We start from the raw sequence: 15228 nt of genomic DNA, 5'->3' as shown, positions 1-15228 counted from the left end.
GGACGCTCCCCTGGGAACCACAGCAGCTGCCCTGGCTGGGAAGGGACAGCCGTGCCCAGGGCAGTGGCCAAGCTGTCCCCTTCCCGCTGGCACTTCGAGGGCACCATGTCCCTGCCGGCAGCAGCTCAGTGCTGAGAAAGCCCAGCCCAGGCAGTGAATTCCCTTTTGAACTTGTCCTTCGGAGCCTCCATGTGGTTTGTCACCGCGGGAAGCCTTACGCCACAGCTCCTGGCCCCGGCAGGACACTGTGTGACAGACATAGTCTAGGTGACAGACACAGCCAAGCCACCAGCTCCAGGAGGACAGGGGGAAGGTCACTGCAGAGCACTGGCACACTCAGCTCACCCCTGGCAGGGGCTGCCGCCAGCACCCCAGCTTGTGCACCCCAACTCTAGCTCATCTCCCATGGAAGCGGCACCCAAAGATGCAGCAGGTCTGTCTTCAGCCCCAGGGGACCATTGCCATAGTCCCCATCCCAGCCTCAACCTGCTGCCATCACCCTCCTCTTCCTCCCTCCCCATGCAGCACCCTGCAGGGCTGTGCAGATGAGCCCCACTCCCAACACGCTGACCCCCATGCCACACGCACCCCCCAGCGCAGGGGACGAGGTGACCATCCTGAGCACAGGGACACTCCGACGTGCGGGAGCAGCACAGGACTTTTCACTTTTATTATAAAAATATCTTGCAAGCAAAAAGAAAAAAAAAAAAAAAGTCTGTACAAGCAGCCACATCATTCTCAAAGCATCACCGGCCCCCCCCAGCTCCCCACCAGCAGCCAGGGGGGCAGCCCCACGCATGCCCCCCGCTGCAAGGCCACCCAGTGCTGCAGGAACCAGCGCAGGGTGGTGGCCCCATGTGGTGGCCCAGGGAGGGGGCACATGGAAGACACTTGCCCCCATGGGTGGGCTGGCAGGAGCCTGCCTGGCCCCCACGGCAGAGCTGGGGGGGGTGTAAGTCTCTTTTAAACTCTGCAGGGTTTAGGGATCTTTACTGAGGCCTTGGTCTTAAATTTTGCACATCTTATTCTAGTGTTAAGTACACAGCAGCACACCCACGCACAACACAAAACATCGGGTTTGAGCTCTAAAAATTAACAGTTACATGTCAAACAGTCAAAACATGTTACACGGTACCTGCAGGGAGCTCCTGGGGGGGCCAGGCTGGCAGGGGCACCCCCACACATTGTACAAGCCTGGGGCAGCGCTGGTGGGTCCCGGTGCGGGGCAAGGCTGTGCAGAGGAAGATGAAGAGGAGGATGCTCGGTGCTGGGGACACAGAGCCTTCCCTGGGCGGCAGGAGTGGGGTCAGTCCGCAGTGGGGGGCTCAGCTCACCGGCTGCCCAGCCTCATTGGCCTTGGAGCGAGACCGAGGTCCCGCAGAAGGGACACTTGGGAAGAGAGAGGCGGACACTCGCGTCCTTGCTTTAAAGCCAGAGTTTGTTTTCCAGGCGCCGGCGGCACAGAGCCCCGGAAGGCAGTGTGGGGACCCCTGCAGGTCCCTGCGGGGTCAAGGTGGCTGTGGGAGCCTGGACAGGCAGCGCCATCCCCACCAGAGCTGGTGTGGAGACACTGTCCCTATCCCCTCACCCAGCTGGAGCTTCCCGAGGAGCTGCTGGTTTAACCCCCGTGGCTGTGGGGGATCCCGAAGGGATGGAGCCATCACCCTTGGGACCAAACTGCCTCCAAAAATCAGGTCTCTGGATGGGAGCTGATCCCCACAGGCTGCGTTTCCACCCCAAACCGTGCGTACCGCAGCGCATCTTCACATCACCCTCAGCGCTTCCAAGGAAATCCTCCCAGGGAGGAGCGGGGCGGCTCCCCACAGGGGGACGGGGGTCCTGGCAGCCCCTGCTCATTTCCTGGGGATCTGGACACTGGCGTATTCAGAACTGGGCTCCTCGGGCCGCGGGGCCGGCCGCTTGGGCGCCTTGCTGAGGTGCACCATGTCCAGATCGGCGTAGGTGAGGTTGTCATCGTTGGCAGGCGCCGGGCTGGTCTGGATGCTGGCGTACTCTGACTGCTGGCTCAGCTCCACCATCCGCCGGATGGTCTTCCTCTCCCTCTCGAAGTTCAGGTCCGCGTACGTCAGGTTGTTGGGGTCGGATTCCTGTGCGAGACACCAAGAGTTTGTCCTCCAGGATGAGCAAGGAGCCCCCAACCATGTGCACCAACCCAAAGCCCCACTGAATCACGGGATGGTTGGGGTTGAAGGGACCTCTGGAGATCATCTAGTCCACCGCTGTCACGGGCTTCAGAGCTACCATCACTATGCAAGAGCCACCGCTGCAACCACCCTGTCACCCCATCCTGGGAGGGACGGGCAGGGACCAGCCTGCCCAGCACTGCCCACGGGGGAGCCGGTAGAGGCTGAGTGGGACAGACAGATTGCTGCTGATCACGACTTGACTCCTAACTGCGTCACCGAATGCAAAAATAACTCCGCAAAGAGCCTGGCTGGCTATGGCACAGCTGGGTCTGCAGGCAGCACCAGCCCAGCGCTCCCGAGAGGAGGAGGAGGAGGAGGAGAGAGGGTGAAGGCAGAAAAGATGGTGGGAAGTGGCTACACCTCATTCCTGGGGCGGCTTCTCCCTCTCCAGCCACAGTGTGGAGACACTGAGATGTTTCACAGGGGAACCACCACCCTCCACTGGAGGCACCAAGATGTTTCACAGGGAAACCATCACCCTCCACAGGAGAAACCGAGATGTTTCCTGCAGGAACCACCCTCTTCCTCTCCCTCCCTGGCGCCCAGGGCTGAGCAACACACCTGGGTAGTGGCCTCGCTGCTCTTCTCCGGCTCATGCAACCTGAAAGGCAGAACAAACCATGTCAGATCGAGCGCCCTGTTGCCCCTTCCCTAGTGATGGAGCATCCGGGGGGTTCAGAAGCAAAACAAGGTCCTTGCAGGAGCCCTGAGCAGGATGAGTCCTCAGCAAGGGAGCATCTGCTCACATGCTGCGCCAGCCACATCCCTGCAGGCTGCAGACCTGGCTCCCACCCACAGCTTCAGCCTCACCAAAAGCCAAACGTTCGGGTGCGATATCAACGCGGAGGCAGAACCACAAGCGGGAAGACGGGCAGAGCCCATGCTCCTGCCTTCCCCTTCACAAGCTTTTGGGGATCCAGCTCCATCCCCTTCCCAAGGGATCCCATTTGCAGCCTGGAGGTGCCCAGCGCAGAGTTCCCACAGGTCACACAGTGACGGGAGGAAATCAGCACTTACCTGGCAGACGGCGAGCTTTTACCTGCCGGAAGAGAAAGAGTTTAGCGAATAAATATTTGAGGAACCGTTTCAGCAGGCACGCAAGCCCCCACACAGAGTCTGCTGAGGGCAGATACGCATCTTTTCCCAGAGGCAAGTGGCTGCAGTTTGCTGGAGTTTCACTCCATTTACTGCACTTCTGTTCCTGGCAGAGGGCAGGAGCTGCAGGGGGGTGTCAGGTGTTTTAGGTATGAGGAATAAAGAGCACATTCAACTCTGCTCCTGCCAGGCATTGGCACGTGGCAGCAGCAGGCAGAGGTTTCTCTGCAGCCTGCAAACGACCCGGTCAGCTCTGCTCTGTCCTCCCCTTTCAGCAGGAGCTGCAGCAGCACAACTGTGAACCGTGTCCAAGCAGAGATGCCCGAGAAAGCCGGAGAAGGGGGGTTGGGAGCTCTTGGTTTCCTTACCGTTGCTTTGCTTTGCCCGGATGAGGTACAGAATTGCAGCCACCAGCAGTGCCAGCATGGTGCAGATCACCCCCACCACGCTATAGACGACGGGCAAATAGCCTGAAACATGAATAAAAAAGGTCACCAAGGGCCTGAAAACTCTGGTACCGAGACCCTGAATCCTGACAGCTGGGGTTGGCTTGGTGACACTTGAAGTACTGAGGACAAGAGCTTGGTACACGCCAGCATCAAACCCCCAGCCCCTCAATATGGAGATTTTGTGTCCTTGAACCAGATTCTGGTGGGACTTTGAGCTTTCTGAGAGGGTGACATCCTAAAGCCTCCCTTGCAGGGGCTGCACCCCAGCAGCCGTCACACGGCGTTACCTTGCTGGGGTAAGTCCTCCGGTCCCTCCTGGGCCGGGGGGACAATCCGCAGGGTGGCCGTCCTGGTGACGGGGTCCTGGGCATCGTGCACCACGCGGCAGGTGAACGTGGACCCGTTCTTCTCCTCCGTCGCCTGGACCTCCACCAGGCTCCTCAGCTCGAACAAGCCCTGGGGGGTCTCCACCGCCCGGGAAACGTTCTCCACCTTCAGCTCCGTCCCGTTCTCCAGCCAGGTGACGGTCACATCTCTTGGGTAAAACCCCTTTACGTGGCAGGTGAAGTTCACGGTCTGGTTCAAGTTAACGGGGCTTGACGGGTCAAGGACCACCTGGACTCTGGGGGACACTGGGAAGAGAAGCAGCACCAGCTAACAGGGTCCCTGTGCTCTGCTGCCCGTGGGGTGCCCCATCCCCCCGGGACACCCGGCCCCCCGGGACTGGACACCCTGAGCGCCGCTGCCCCCAGCCCTCACCTCGCAGGGCTCTGCGGAGCGGGTAGGTCCCATCCAACGGGTACTTCAGCGTGGGGTGCTGCACCTCGCAGACGAGCTGCGAGCGGATGTCGCTCTCCTGCAGCGTCACCGTCACGGTGCTGGACATGTCGAAGGAAGATTTCATCCGCCCAGGGGTGATCTGGGGCGGCTGAGCCGCGATCGGGGCCTTGTCCTTGAGCCATTTCACGCTGATGTCTTCAGGGAAGAACCCTCCGGACGTGCAGGTGAAAGGCAGCGATTGCCTCGGCCCCGCTCTGCGGCCAGGCCCGGACACAACCGGGGTGCTGGGTTTGGCTGCGGGGAGAAGCGTGGGGCCGTCAGAGCGGGATCTGCCACCCCCCGGCCCCGGGGCTGCAGGGAGAGGGGTTCCCATGGGGACACAGATGTGCCCAGGGGACCCTCTCTTGGAAGTGGCCCCAGAGCCCCTCCCTTGCTCACCCCAAGCAGAGTCCCCCGGGCTGGGATGGGCCAGGGGGCTACGCCCAGCAGGGCTGGATCCCCTGGGAGCCTCACTCACCCTGCACGGACACCTCTGTGCCACCTCCACGCTGGAACATCTCATCACCATGCAGCGATTTGCTGAACTTTGCGCAGTAATAGGTGCCCGAGTCCTCAGGCTGAATATCCCTGATGTGGATGGTCCAGTCTGTGTTGGACCCATTCACTGCCCTCGTCACACGGGGGAGGGAGCCCGTCTGCTCATAAACAGTCACGTTCCCGCTGCCCCAGCCCTTCAGCCACTTCACGGGGCCAGCAGGACCATCTCTAGACGTGGTGCAGGTCAGGGTGAGCGTCCCCCCAGCTGTCACCGACACCTTGTCCTGGGGCTGTCGCAGCTGGAAGCCTGGAGCTGTCTGGGCATCCGCACCTGGGAGAAAACAGACCGAGTGTCACCCCACAGCGCACACCCAGCTCCCCGCTGCCCTCCCGGCCACGGGACAGGCTGAGGACACGGCTCCGGGCAGACGGGGAGCGGGAACCATGGGCGACAGGGCTGTGCCAGCACCGGGGAGCAGCTACGGTTCCAGCAGCAGGCACAGAGCTCTGTCTGCATGTCTTGGCCTGAGAGCCGGCTGGAGCTTTACTAGATGGAGCACATCGTGCTCTGCACAGCTGAAAAACGGAGCAGAGCCCAGCTGGCTGTGCTGCCTGCACGCCGTGCTGCCTCCCACGGCCACTTGGTTTGTCAGTCAGGAGAAAACAGGGGCACAAAATAGAAAGTGCTCCAAAAAACAAGCTCCCTTCATTGATACCACATTTTCTACATTGAATCTCTCCCGTTTCTGCACTGAATCCCAGCCCCGATTCATGCCAGCAGAGCACAGGCATGAGCCGACGCCGGTGCCGGTTAGGCAGACGCCATTCCTGCTTGTCACCGACAGAGGAGAGCCGTCCCCTACACAGCATCTCCATGACCAGGCTCCCTAATCCAGTGGCTGTGCTGCACCTCGCTGCACCTCGCGCCGCTATCCCCAGCGCTCCGGCACCCATGGGTGCCAGCGCACCCAGGAGCCCTGCAGGAACTGGCAATGCTGCTACTCCCCAAAACCAGCCGGAGCAGCAGAGACGGCCACCTGCAGCCTCCGCGGCTCCTCGAGAGGTTCATCATGGCAGTATTTGTCACGTCAATACAGTTATTGCAACTGAACTGAATGGGATTTCAATACAGGTCATTGCTTAAAGGAACACTTTGGGGAGAACCACCTAAGTCACCTGCCGCAATTCCGGAGCTGGCAAGTGGCGCACAAATCGGTGTCACGGTCACACAGGGACCGTGGTGTTTGAGCAGGTAACTCCTGCTGCAGCCGCACAGGGAGTGTATGGACCAGCACGGATGGCCGGACGGTTGCAGCCGCACCCCAAATCTCACAGCAGAAAACCCCAGGGCATGGGCTCCTGCAAAGGCTGCCCTTGGTATCCCACAGCCCCCGCACCACAGCTGTCCCCAGGATGGGACAAAGTCCTTGGCTGGACACTCCCGGGGGGACCCACTGCAGGACGAGCTGCTCTGAGCCCTCCCGGCCACATCTGGCTCCCACAGAGGATATTTGGCAGCTGTTAATCCCCTTGGACTTCCAGCAGTATTTGATGGATCCACAGACGTTCTCACCGTTTGCGCAATGGCCAGAGTTACCAAGAGCTCAGTTCCTCCAGATTCAAGTTAAAGGCTTTTTGCCCGCTGCATCCCCAGCACAGCTGCTGCTCGCACCCGAAACCTTCAGCCCTTGGCATGTCCCTTGGAAGCCACGACAAGGCTTTGTGGCAGCAGCACTTGACACCAAGACAAGTTTGTCCCAGAAGACAAGCACTGAGGAACAGGAACTTGGTTTGTGTCACGTCCAAGCGGGTCGTACAGGCTGAGCCTCGGTCACTTCCTAGCAGTCTGGGCTCCTGCGAGGAGAGCCCGTGTTTCTGGGGTGGCACCCGAATCGGGGGGAGCAGAGGCCCTGCCTGGAGCGGGGGTTGGTGCCCCCATGCGCAGAGCTCAGCGGTGCCGCAGGGTGATGCGCCCACAGCTCCACTGCTGTGGCATCTCCTGAGCTTCTCCATCGCCCGCTGCCCCCAGACCTTTCGCAAGAAGTGGTTGAGAAACACACAGAGGAAGTTTGAAAACACAGAAGCACTGTTTGCCTCTCCCCAAGCCCCCGACCAGGGATGTGACACATGGACCAGGCTGCTCTGGGCACAGGGACCATCACCCCCAGACCCCCGGCCCCTTCACGCACCCACAGCAGCCATGTTGCTAATTGCTCCCTCTGCCCAGATCAGCAAACGAAGCAATCCTGTGTAAAAGCAATTCCTGCGGGGCTGTCACCTTGCTCCCCCATGTCCCCTCGAGGGTCCCCTGTGCCAGGGAGAGCTGCCCTGCTCAGAGGGCCCAGCACCGCCTCACACAGCCCAATGCCTCCTCCTCATCCTCCCTCTCTCCATCTGCCCATCTCTCTGCAAGGCACGAGCTGTGCCGCAGGGGACAGAGCCAGGGGAGCACCTGCTTTGGGGTCCTGGAGTCAACCCCAACACCAGAGCAGTATCGGGGTGAGTGGCACTGGCATCGCCCAACCCCAAAGTGCATTTCTTGGTTTCAGCGATGGGGGTCTCAGAGCTGCATCTGCAAAAGCACTGGGTGGTTAAACCAAGCACGGCTGGGCTGCAGCTCACCGCGGCCGTGGCATAAGGCTCCTGCCTTCCTGGGGTCACGGGATTGATCTGTGCAGGTAGCAGGGCTGCCTCTGAGAGCCTGGCTTTGCAGATGGGCTGCGTGCATGTCGCACCGCCGAGCCCGCATCACCTCCTCACTGGGCAGTGGCATTTGAGCACTGTGCCCACTCCTCACGCCGAGGGATTTGCAGGGCTTTTGCTCCCAGAGCAGTGCTGGCAGCAAAGGGCTTCATGCTGCTGCCGGGACCGCTTGCCAGGAGGCTTCACTGGCAGCTCTTGGTCATCGCAGAAAACACCATGTGGCTTTAGGTGGCCTCTCAGGACTAAAACGTGGCTTTTGGGTATTTTTCCGTGTGTTCTGTTGTGAGCTGCCATGCTACTTTAGAGACTTCCATATACCGCTCTGCTTGGCCGGCGCTCTCCAGATGCCCACATTCCAAGTCTGCAGATGTGTTATACCTGAGCCTCAACCAAAACATGCCCCGTTAACACCCTGAGTCCTATTCAGACCTCCCAACTGCTTCACCTGCCCACCCTGCACCCAACGACCCCCTGGCAGGACCACCCTGACCCCCCACAGGCTCAAACACCCTCAAACTCCAGCAGCAGCATGCAGAGCGATGTCCCTGCCCCCCTGTGATGGGAAAACACAGAGAGGAAGTTGAGAGAAAACCCCAGAATATGCAAGTTAGAAAATGCAAAGTTTCCACTGAAGCTCCTTTCCTCCCTTCCCCCGAAGGCAGCTTCTCCCTGCACCCAGCAGATGATGTTTCTCCTCCTTCCCCCTTTTGGGTGCTGAACCCAAGAAGCAGTGGTGCCAGGACCCCCATCCAAGCCCCCTCCCAGACAAGGTTTTCCAGGAGCGTGGGCAAGCCCTGCACACTCACGTGTTTGTGCACCAGGAGCGGGATGCTGAGACCTTCATGCTGCAAACACACGAGACACACCACGATTTCTCACCACAAGCACCAGTTCCGTGCAGACCTGCTGCCCCCCCGGCACAGTCACGGTGCCACCCGATGATGCTGTTTTCTTAGACTTTGATTTCAAACCATGTACAGTCAGAGCACGATCCTTTCACCACTGAGATCAAGGGGAGTTCAGGTGCCCTGACCCTATAATCTGCTCTATCCTACATTCCAGAATTAGCAAAGGGTTTTAGAGGCCTGAAAATCATCACCTGACAGCTTCCACGTAGGTAGGGACACCCTTGGAACGCAGCCCCAGAGCATTTCCAGCCCAGAACAGAAGCACCAGCACAGGCATCGTGCTGTGCCCAGCCTGGCAAAGCCTCCCTCCTGTTATTCAATTTAATTTAAGAGCAAAATAATCCCAGCTCTCCCACCACAGTGCAAGTTTTCCATCTCGGTGACACATTTTTTTTCTGTATTCCACCTTTTGAAGTATTTGATACTGAACAGATTGCGAGAGGCTGCAGTTTAATTCAGGAGAGGCTGCCTGGATGCTTCCTGGTAAAAATAGATTTTTCTTCCGAAGGAGCCGGGTAAGGAGCTCCGGGACGGCGAGGGGAGGGCTGGCTGCTCCAGAGCAGCTGGTCACCGGCATCTCGAGCCCTGCGGCCGCTCGCTGGAGGGACGGGCCGACAGGCAAGAGAAACCTCAAAATAATCCTGCTGGAATTTCACCTGCAGCAGGGCTGTCCATGGGGGAAAATAACAGGTGCTGCCTATAAAAAGGGCCTGGAATCTGCAGTTAGGGGGAAGACAAGAAGAGAGACTCAGGGATAGCCGTCGAGCAGCTTGGGGACGGTGACAGCAAAGGCCACATTTTACACACATGACATCAGAGGAGGCCTTGGATCACACGTAGCCACCATTTGCGAGCTTCCCTCCTCCAGCATTAGCAGAAATTCAGCTTGAAAGCCAGAGCCCCACAACAAAACAGATTTCCTCTTTAGAGGAGGCTCCTGTAAGCTCAGCTGAAACCCTCCGTCAAGAAAAGCCTGCCTGGAAGGGATGTGCACGATGCAGATTTTGCAACGGGGCTTTGCAATTTGGCTTCGCAGCATCTGGCTCCTCTCCACCCTACGGGAAGGTCTCTGGCCGGACCTTCCCTTTCCCCTTTGCTTCTGCAGAAGTGCTGTCGGAGCAGCCGCCTGAACCAGCTCGTCTGGAGTCCAGGCTTAGTCTGAGCCGTGGCACAGGCGGGGTTCACCACAGGGTCTCCACCATATGAGAAAAAAACCAAACAACTGCATGCTTGCACCTGAAATCAGGGATGCAAAACCACTTTGCAACCCAGCGCTTTCTGCCCCCGGTTGGTTCTTTTCCTAGAGCTGGCTTGGAAAACCAGAGTTCTTACTCCAAGGTCATGTTTGATCAAACTCCAGAGCCATTCTTTCATGGCAGGAAATCGCGGCAGTTCACTGAGAGCTGTACTTGCCGCCAAAGCCTTCTTGGCTTTCAGCAACCGGGAGTTTTCAGCTTGGGGCCAACACTTCTCAGTTGTGATCAAGCAACTCACAGCAAGGAGTGTTGTGCCGAAAGCATTTGCTTTCTGCTCAAGTTTGCACTCAACTCTCTGCCCAAGTAAAGCTTTGACAGTAAATATTTCTGCTGGGCCTGGAAGAGAGTGGTTTTCCTCCATGCAGGGTGGTGTTTCACCTGCATGGGAGCCTGGGCTGGGCTGTTTGCAGTGGGATCTGGCTGGAAGGTGTGAAATTTGGGCAGATCAGGCAAAAAGCTCAGCAGCAAGAAGCTCCTGAGGGTGCGTGGCTATTGCCATGGGAGGTTTGCACAAAAAGCCCCGTCCCTCCCCAGCAGTGCAGACAGCGTTTGCAGGAAGGAGAGCGATTCCTCAGCAATATCACCCAAGATGAAGAGCACCAAAATGAAACATCCTAGAAAGGAAACATCCTTGAAAGCAGCAGCCACCACAGGGCTCTGTTCCTGGTGGGGCGAGAAGCCTCCCACAGCCAGCAAGGGAAGGGAAACAGCTGGGGAGCAGCTCCCGTCACCTTCTCCTGCTGCGGCCACAGCTTTTTGGAGGGACTGCTGGAGCCACAAGTCCTGGGGAGGGCTGGGACAGTGGGGGGTGGCAGCAGGAGCCCGGAGTGACCCAGGGCCAGTGTCAACAGCAGGGCTGGATGCCCGGTGCAAGGTGCCTGGGAGGATGGTGCAATCCCACCGCTTTGTGCTCAACAGTTGCGTTGAGCAGCAAGAACTGCACACGGTCATGGGGAAAGCAAGGGGGGAGCAAGAAAAACAAGTTCCTGGCAGAGGAGGCAGCAGCCTTGCCCGGCGCCCCCCTTGCCCGCTCTGCCGTCGTTCCCATCTCCGAGCAGCCTCCGAGTGGGAATTTTGGCTGCTTGCAGAGATTTGCCTCTCGCATAGCTGGCAGGGGGTGCTAGCAAATGGGTGGAAACAACATGCCTCTTCACGTCCCTGCCTGAATCCCTCGTCTCGCTGGAAAGGGGAATGTCTGCCTGGAAGTTTTGCTTTGAGAGGAGCAGCCGAGCGAGGGCCCCGTTGCCATCGCTCTAGGTCATCGCACGGAAAGGTCAAACCAACCGTGCGCAGCGAGACGGCATCATGTCGCGTTCGGGAGGTGTGCGGCGGAGGGGCAGCAGAGAGGAGAGACGGGCATGGAGAGGAAAGGGAAGGAAAAAAACAACAACAAAAAAAGCCAAAACACAAGAGAGCAGCGGCGTGGCGGGGGGGCAATGGCTTACCTGGGCAGCCGAGCAGGGCGAGCAGCGCCAGGCAGGGCAGCGGCCAGCCGGCACGGCCGGGGCCGCGGGGAAGCGGCTCCATCGTCGGCTCTTTCTGGGAAGCAGAGATTAGAGTGGCCTCAGAGCGCGGCTCCGGCTGCGAGCTTGATTTTTTTTTTTTTTTTTAATATTTTTTTGCGTGTGTTAAAAAAAAAAAAAGGCAAGCAAAATCGCAGCTGGAGAAGGAAATCGCTCTTCTCAGCCCCAAAATGAGGAAGGAGGGCTGGGCTCCCGCCTCTCCCCCCACCCCCCCGGCTGCGGGCGGCGAGCACGGCCCCACGCGCGGCCCCGCCGCCCCCCGCGGGCACCGCACTGGCCGGGCCCCGGGCTCGGGCTCCGCCGCGGCGGGGCCCCGGGCGGGCGCATGCCCCGGTGCGGCGGAGCAGAGCGGAGCCGCCCCCGCCGCCGCGCCGCCTCCCGCCGCCGTTGCCTTGGCACCGTGGCGGGATGGGGCCGGGCCCGGCTCCGAGACCCCCCCCCCGCGACTCCGGTTCAAGGCCGGCGCCGGGGGCGAAGGCAGCCCAGCAAAGTTCTAAGGTCGGCCCGGGGCGCTGCTGCCTTAAGGTGGGCTGGCGGGGGGGACACCCCGGGAACCCCGGGCATGGCTGCGAGGAGCCCCGGCGGTCAGAGCGGTGCCCGGTTCCCCGCGGGGAGCAGGAAGCACCCAGGGCCGGTGGAGGAAGCAGCTGGGGCAGAGGAAGGATGGTTCAGTGGCCCCAGGGCTGTGGGGAGGGTGACAGGGGTGTCCCCCACTCGCCACAGGTGTCCTGCACAGCCGCAACATGCAGTCCAGCATCCCTGTGCTGGAATGGGGGTCCTGGGGAACACAACTTTGGGGGTCCTGAACATGCGGGGTGTTTTGTGCCACCCAAGAGACCCCGTGGGACCAGCGGCTGAGCTGGGACAGCCTGTGGCAGAGGGACAAGCAGCATTTTGGAGGTGCCACGTGGACAGGCCAGCTCAGCCCATGGGGTCTGAGCAGGGAGGGGGCTCTGGTGCAGCACAGACAGCTGGAGGGGGGTGGGAAAGGAGAGACCTGCAGCCCTCTCTGCAAGGGGTCCTGGAGACACCGGGGCATCCCCAGAGTGTCCCCTCAGCAGGATGGGGGTGCCCCCATGACATGTCCTCAGTAGGATGGGAGCATCCCTATGACATCCCCTCAGGACAGAGGCACAGGGAGAGGCAAGAGCATGAGGATGAGGCTATGATGGGAGATGGGGTGCAGGAGGGCACAGAGGAGAACGAGGGTGTCTGGCCATGAGCATCCCTGGGATGCATGTCCCTGCAACACCCTGTTTCTCCCTGCCACAAAGTCCCTCTTCAGGGCGGGGCGGGGGGGAGCACAAGGACACATCCTCCACTGGCTGTGCCTGCTGCAGCTTTTCCCACCACCCGTGAGCAGCTCAGCAAGGCCAGGAACCAGCTTGTTCCCCTGTGTCCTGGGTGGTCACAGTCACCTTCAGCCAGGCATGACACAGGTCCCAAACCCCCCCACTTTCCCCTCCACCTGCCCAAGGACAGGGCAGATGTTCTACACACCAGGGGCTCCCAGCCCCAGCAGCACCCACACACACCACAGCATCCCCAGCATCCCAGATCACACCCACCTGCTCTCCCTGACCAAACCAGATCCCGAGGGCAGCGCTGGGTGCCGTACCGGGGATCAGCTTCCCCCTCCCTCCCCAGGCAGCCGCCAGGGCTGTCGGCTTTATTTAGAGCTTCACACAAACAAACAGCAAAGATATCTGAAGTGACTTGGCACCATCAATCTGCACACGGCATCATCCCGCACCCGTTCCCATCCCCACCAGCCTCCCCCTCGGCCCCAGCTACACATCCAGCCTTAATTTAGCTCTGCCTGCTGCTGGGACTGGCCTCCCCAGGCATCTGCACTGCAGCTCCCTCCGGGACTCCCCCCAGGGCAGCTGGAGACCGCACTCCAGTCTTGTGGCCAGTGCCGCTCCTACTGTAAAATAATTCGTGGCTCCTGGGGAGCCCAGTGCAGCCGTTGTTTTTACTTCCCCTTCGCACAGCTGGCAAGAGCATGAGCAAGCGGCAGAGACCCAGAGGAGCCATCAGGTTTGGCCTTTTGCACATGCAGCATGGCAGGAAATAAATCACTTTGCACAGGGATGGGACACGGGATGAGCAGGGGTTTGTGGAAAACTTGCGGCTACACTGCCACAGGCAGAGCATCCCAACCAAGCCTGGGCACAGGCACCCTCAGGGCAAGCGGGCACCCAGCACAGGGGAGGTGCTGGTGGGACACGCTGCAGCCGTTCGCAGCCTCTCTCCTGGTTATTTCTAAATGGAATCACAGTTCCTGGAGGCCTGGCTGACTTCAGCCTGTCTGGGCTGTTCTCCTGCTCAGCATTGAAGGTTCAGACAACCTGTTTTGAGGCGATTACAAAAGTGGAGACAGCCCGTACGCAAGCAGCCGCCACAGAGCGCTTGGGAAGGAAAGTTAAGAGCTTAAAAAAGCTCTTGCAAGAGAAGGTAACGGCGGCAGAGCAGATGGTGCAGCGTGAGCTTCCCGGGAAGAGCTGCTATTGCTCCCCATTAGGAAGCATATGGGCAGGTTCAGCTGCCTCCCCCTGCCCACGGCCCTGCCACTTGCATTGCAGGGGCTTGCTGGAACACGGCGGGGTTTGGAGGATCCCCCCCAGGAGAGCAGCCCCTGCCCCATGGGCTGGCAATGAACCCGAGGGAGAGGAGCACTCTGCTCCTTCACTTGCCCGAGACAGAGAGCGAGCGCAGCATTTCAGGAGGCAAAACACCACCATTAGTAGGCTCTTTCTGCACTGAACACCCACGGCGAGCAGGAGGCTGCTGCGCCGGTTGGCAGGGCGGGCAGCGCTGCCAGACTCCCTGCGGGCAGCCGGGCTGTGCTCCTGCAGCATCCTCATCCTTCAGCTCCAAACTGCTGCTCTCCTAGGATGGATTTCGGAGCCTGGGTCTCCCCAGCCCCCCGGAGCCATGTGGCAGCTGGTGGGGGGGGACTGGGACAGCATTTCAGGAGAGCTTTTCAAGAAAAGGTTGATTTTCACAGCTTTGAGGCACAGTGAGGAACTCACATCACGCTGCCAGCATCCTTTTGGGGAAGGCACGTGTTCACCCACCCCCACGGGGTTCAGTGCTGGGGGAGGCTCAGCCAAGCAGGGCTCTGGTCCCCGTCCCAGGGAAAAGGCTCCAACCTGAGCTGTCACTGCTCCCAACAGGGTCAAGGGGCCCAATGTGCCTTTGGATTTCCCCATTTTCAGCTGGGCAGCTCTGCGTGGACACCAGGACCAGCTGCACGAGTGGCTTTGTCCCTAGGGACCCCCAGCTGGGGCAGTAGCACCCCAACTCTAAGAGGGACCCAAAGGGACCCTCTTGTCTGAGCCCAGAGCATCCAAGGGAGAAATTACAGCCTCGCCAGGGCAATCCCAGCGGAAAATCTTGCCGCACTGGTTTTGCCCAGACTGCTCTTTCATCCCCTAATTAGCAGCCTGTCTGATCCCCTCCCAGCATCCAGAGCCCAGGGGCACAGCAGTGTCTCCTTCTGCTGGAAGGGGATTTGCGGGTGATGGAGATGGGAGAGGTTTCAGTTCCTGCCCTGCGGTGCCAAACCTGGGCCTGTTAATGAGCCAAGTTTCACTAACGACGGAATTAACTGCAATTTGGGATTCCCACTCCCCAGACCAGTATGGTACAGTGGGAACATTACCCGTGACCAGCACAGAGAGGCTGTCCTAAAGGGCTTGTGGGGTCAGTTCAGCCTCAAAACCCAAACCAGCAGGGAAAGCTTAGAGATAAACATAGGAAAAACA

At 59.8% G+C, this 15228-nt stretch overlaps 1 protein-coding gene across 1 annotated transcript; it reads right to left on the bottom strand.

The window, feature by feature from the left end:
- Window positions 1-671: 671 nt before the first annotated feature.
- LOC135994951 (tyrosine-protein phosphatase non-receptor type substrate 1-like) lies at window positions 672-11643 on the bottom strand. Its single transcript, XM_065645892.1, has 8 exons — window positions 11381-11643; window positions 5049-5399; window positions 4511-4825; window positions 4039-4383; window positions 3671-3772; window positions 3225-3246; window positions 2769-2808; window positions 672-2108 (listed from the first exon to the last, which is right to left on the bottom strand). The coding sequence occupies exons 1-8, from the start codon at window positions 11460-11462 to the stop codon at window positions 1854-1856; spliced, it is 1512 nt and encodes a 503-aa protein (XP_065501964.1). The 5' UTR covers window positions 11463-11643; the 3' UTR covers window positions 672-1853.
- Between the last annotated feature and the right edge of the window lie 3585 nt (window positions 11644-15228).

The sequence above is a fragment of the Caloenas nicobarica genome, chromosome 15 (assembly GCF_036013445.1).
Source record: "Caloenas nicobarica isolate bCalNic1 chromosome 15, bCalNic1.hap1, whole genome shotgun sequence".
Lineage (NCBI taxonomy): Eukaryota > Metazoa > Chordata > Aves > Columbiformes > Columbidae > Caloenas > Caloenas nicobarica.
This window is presented reverse-complemented; position numbering and strand designations above follow the sequence as displayed.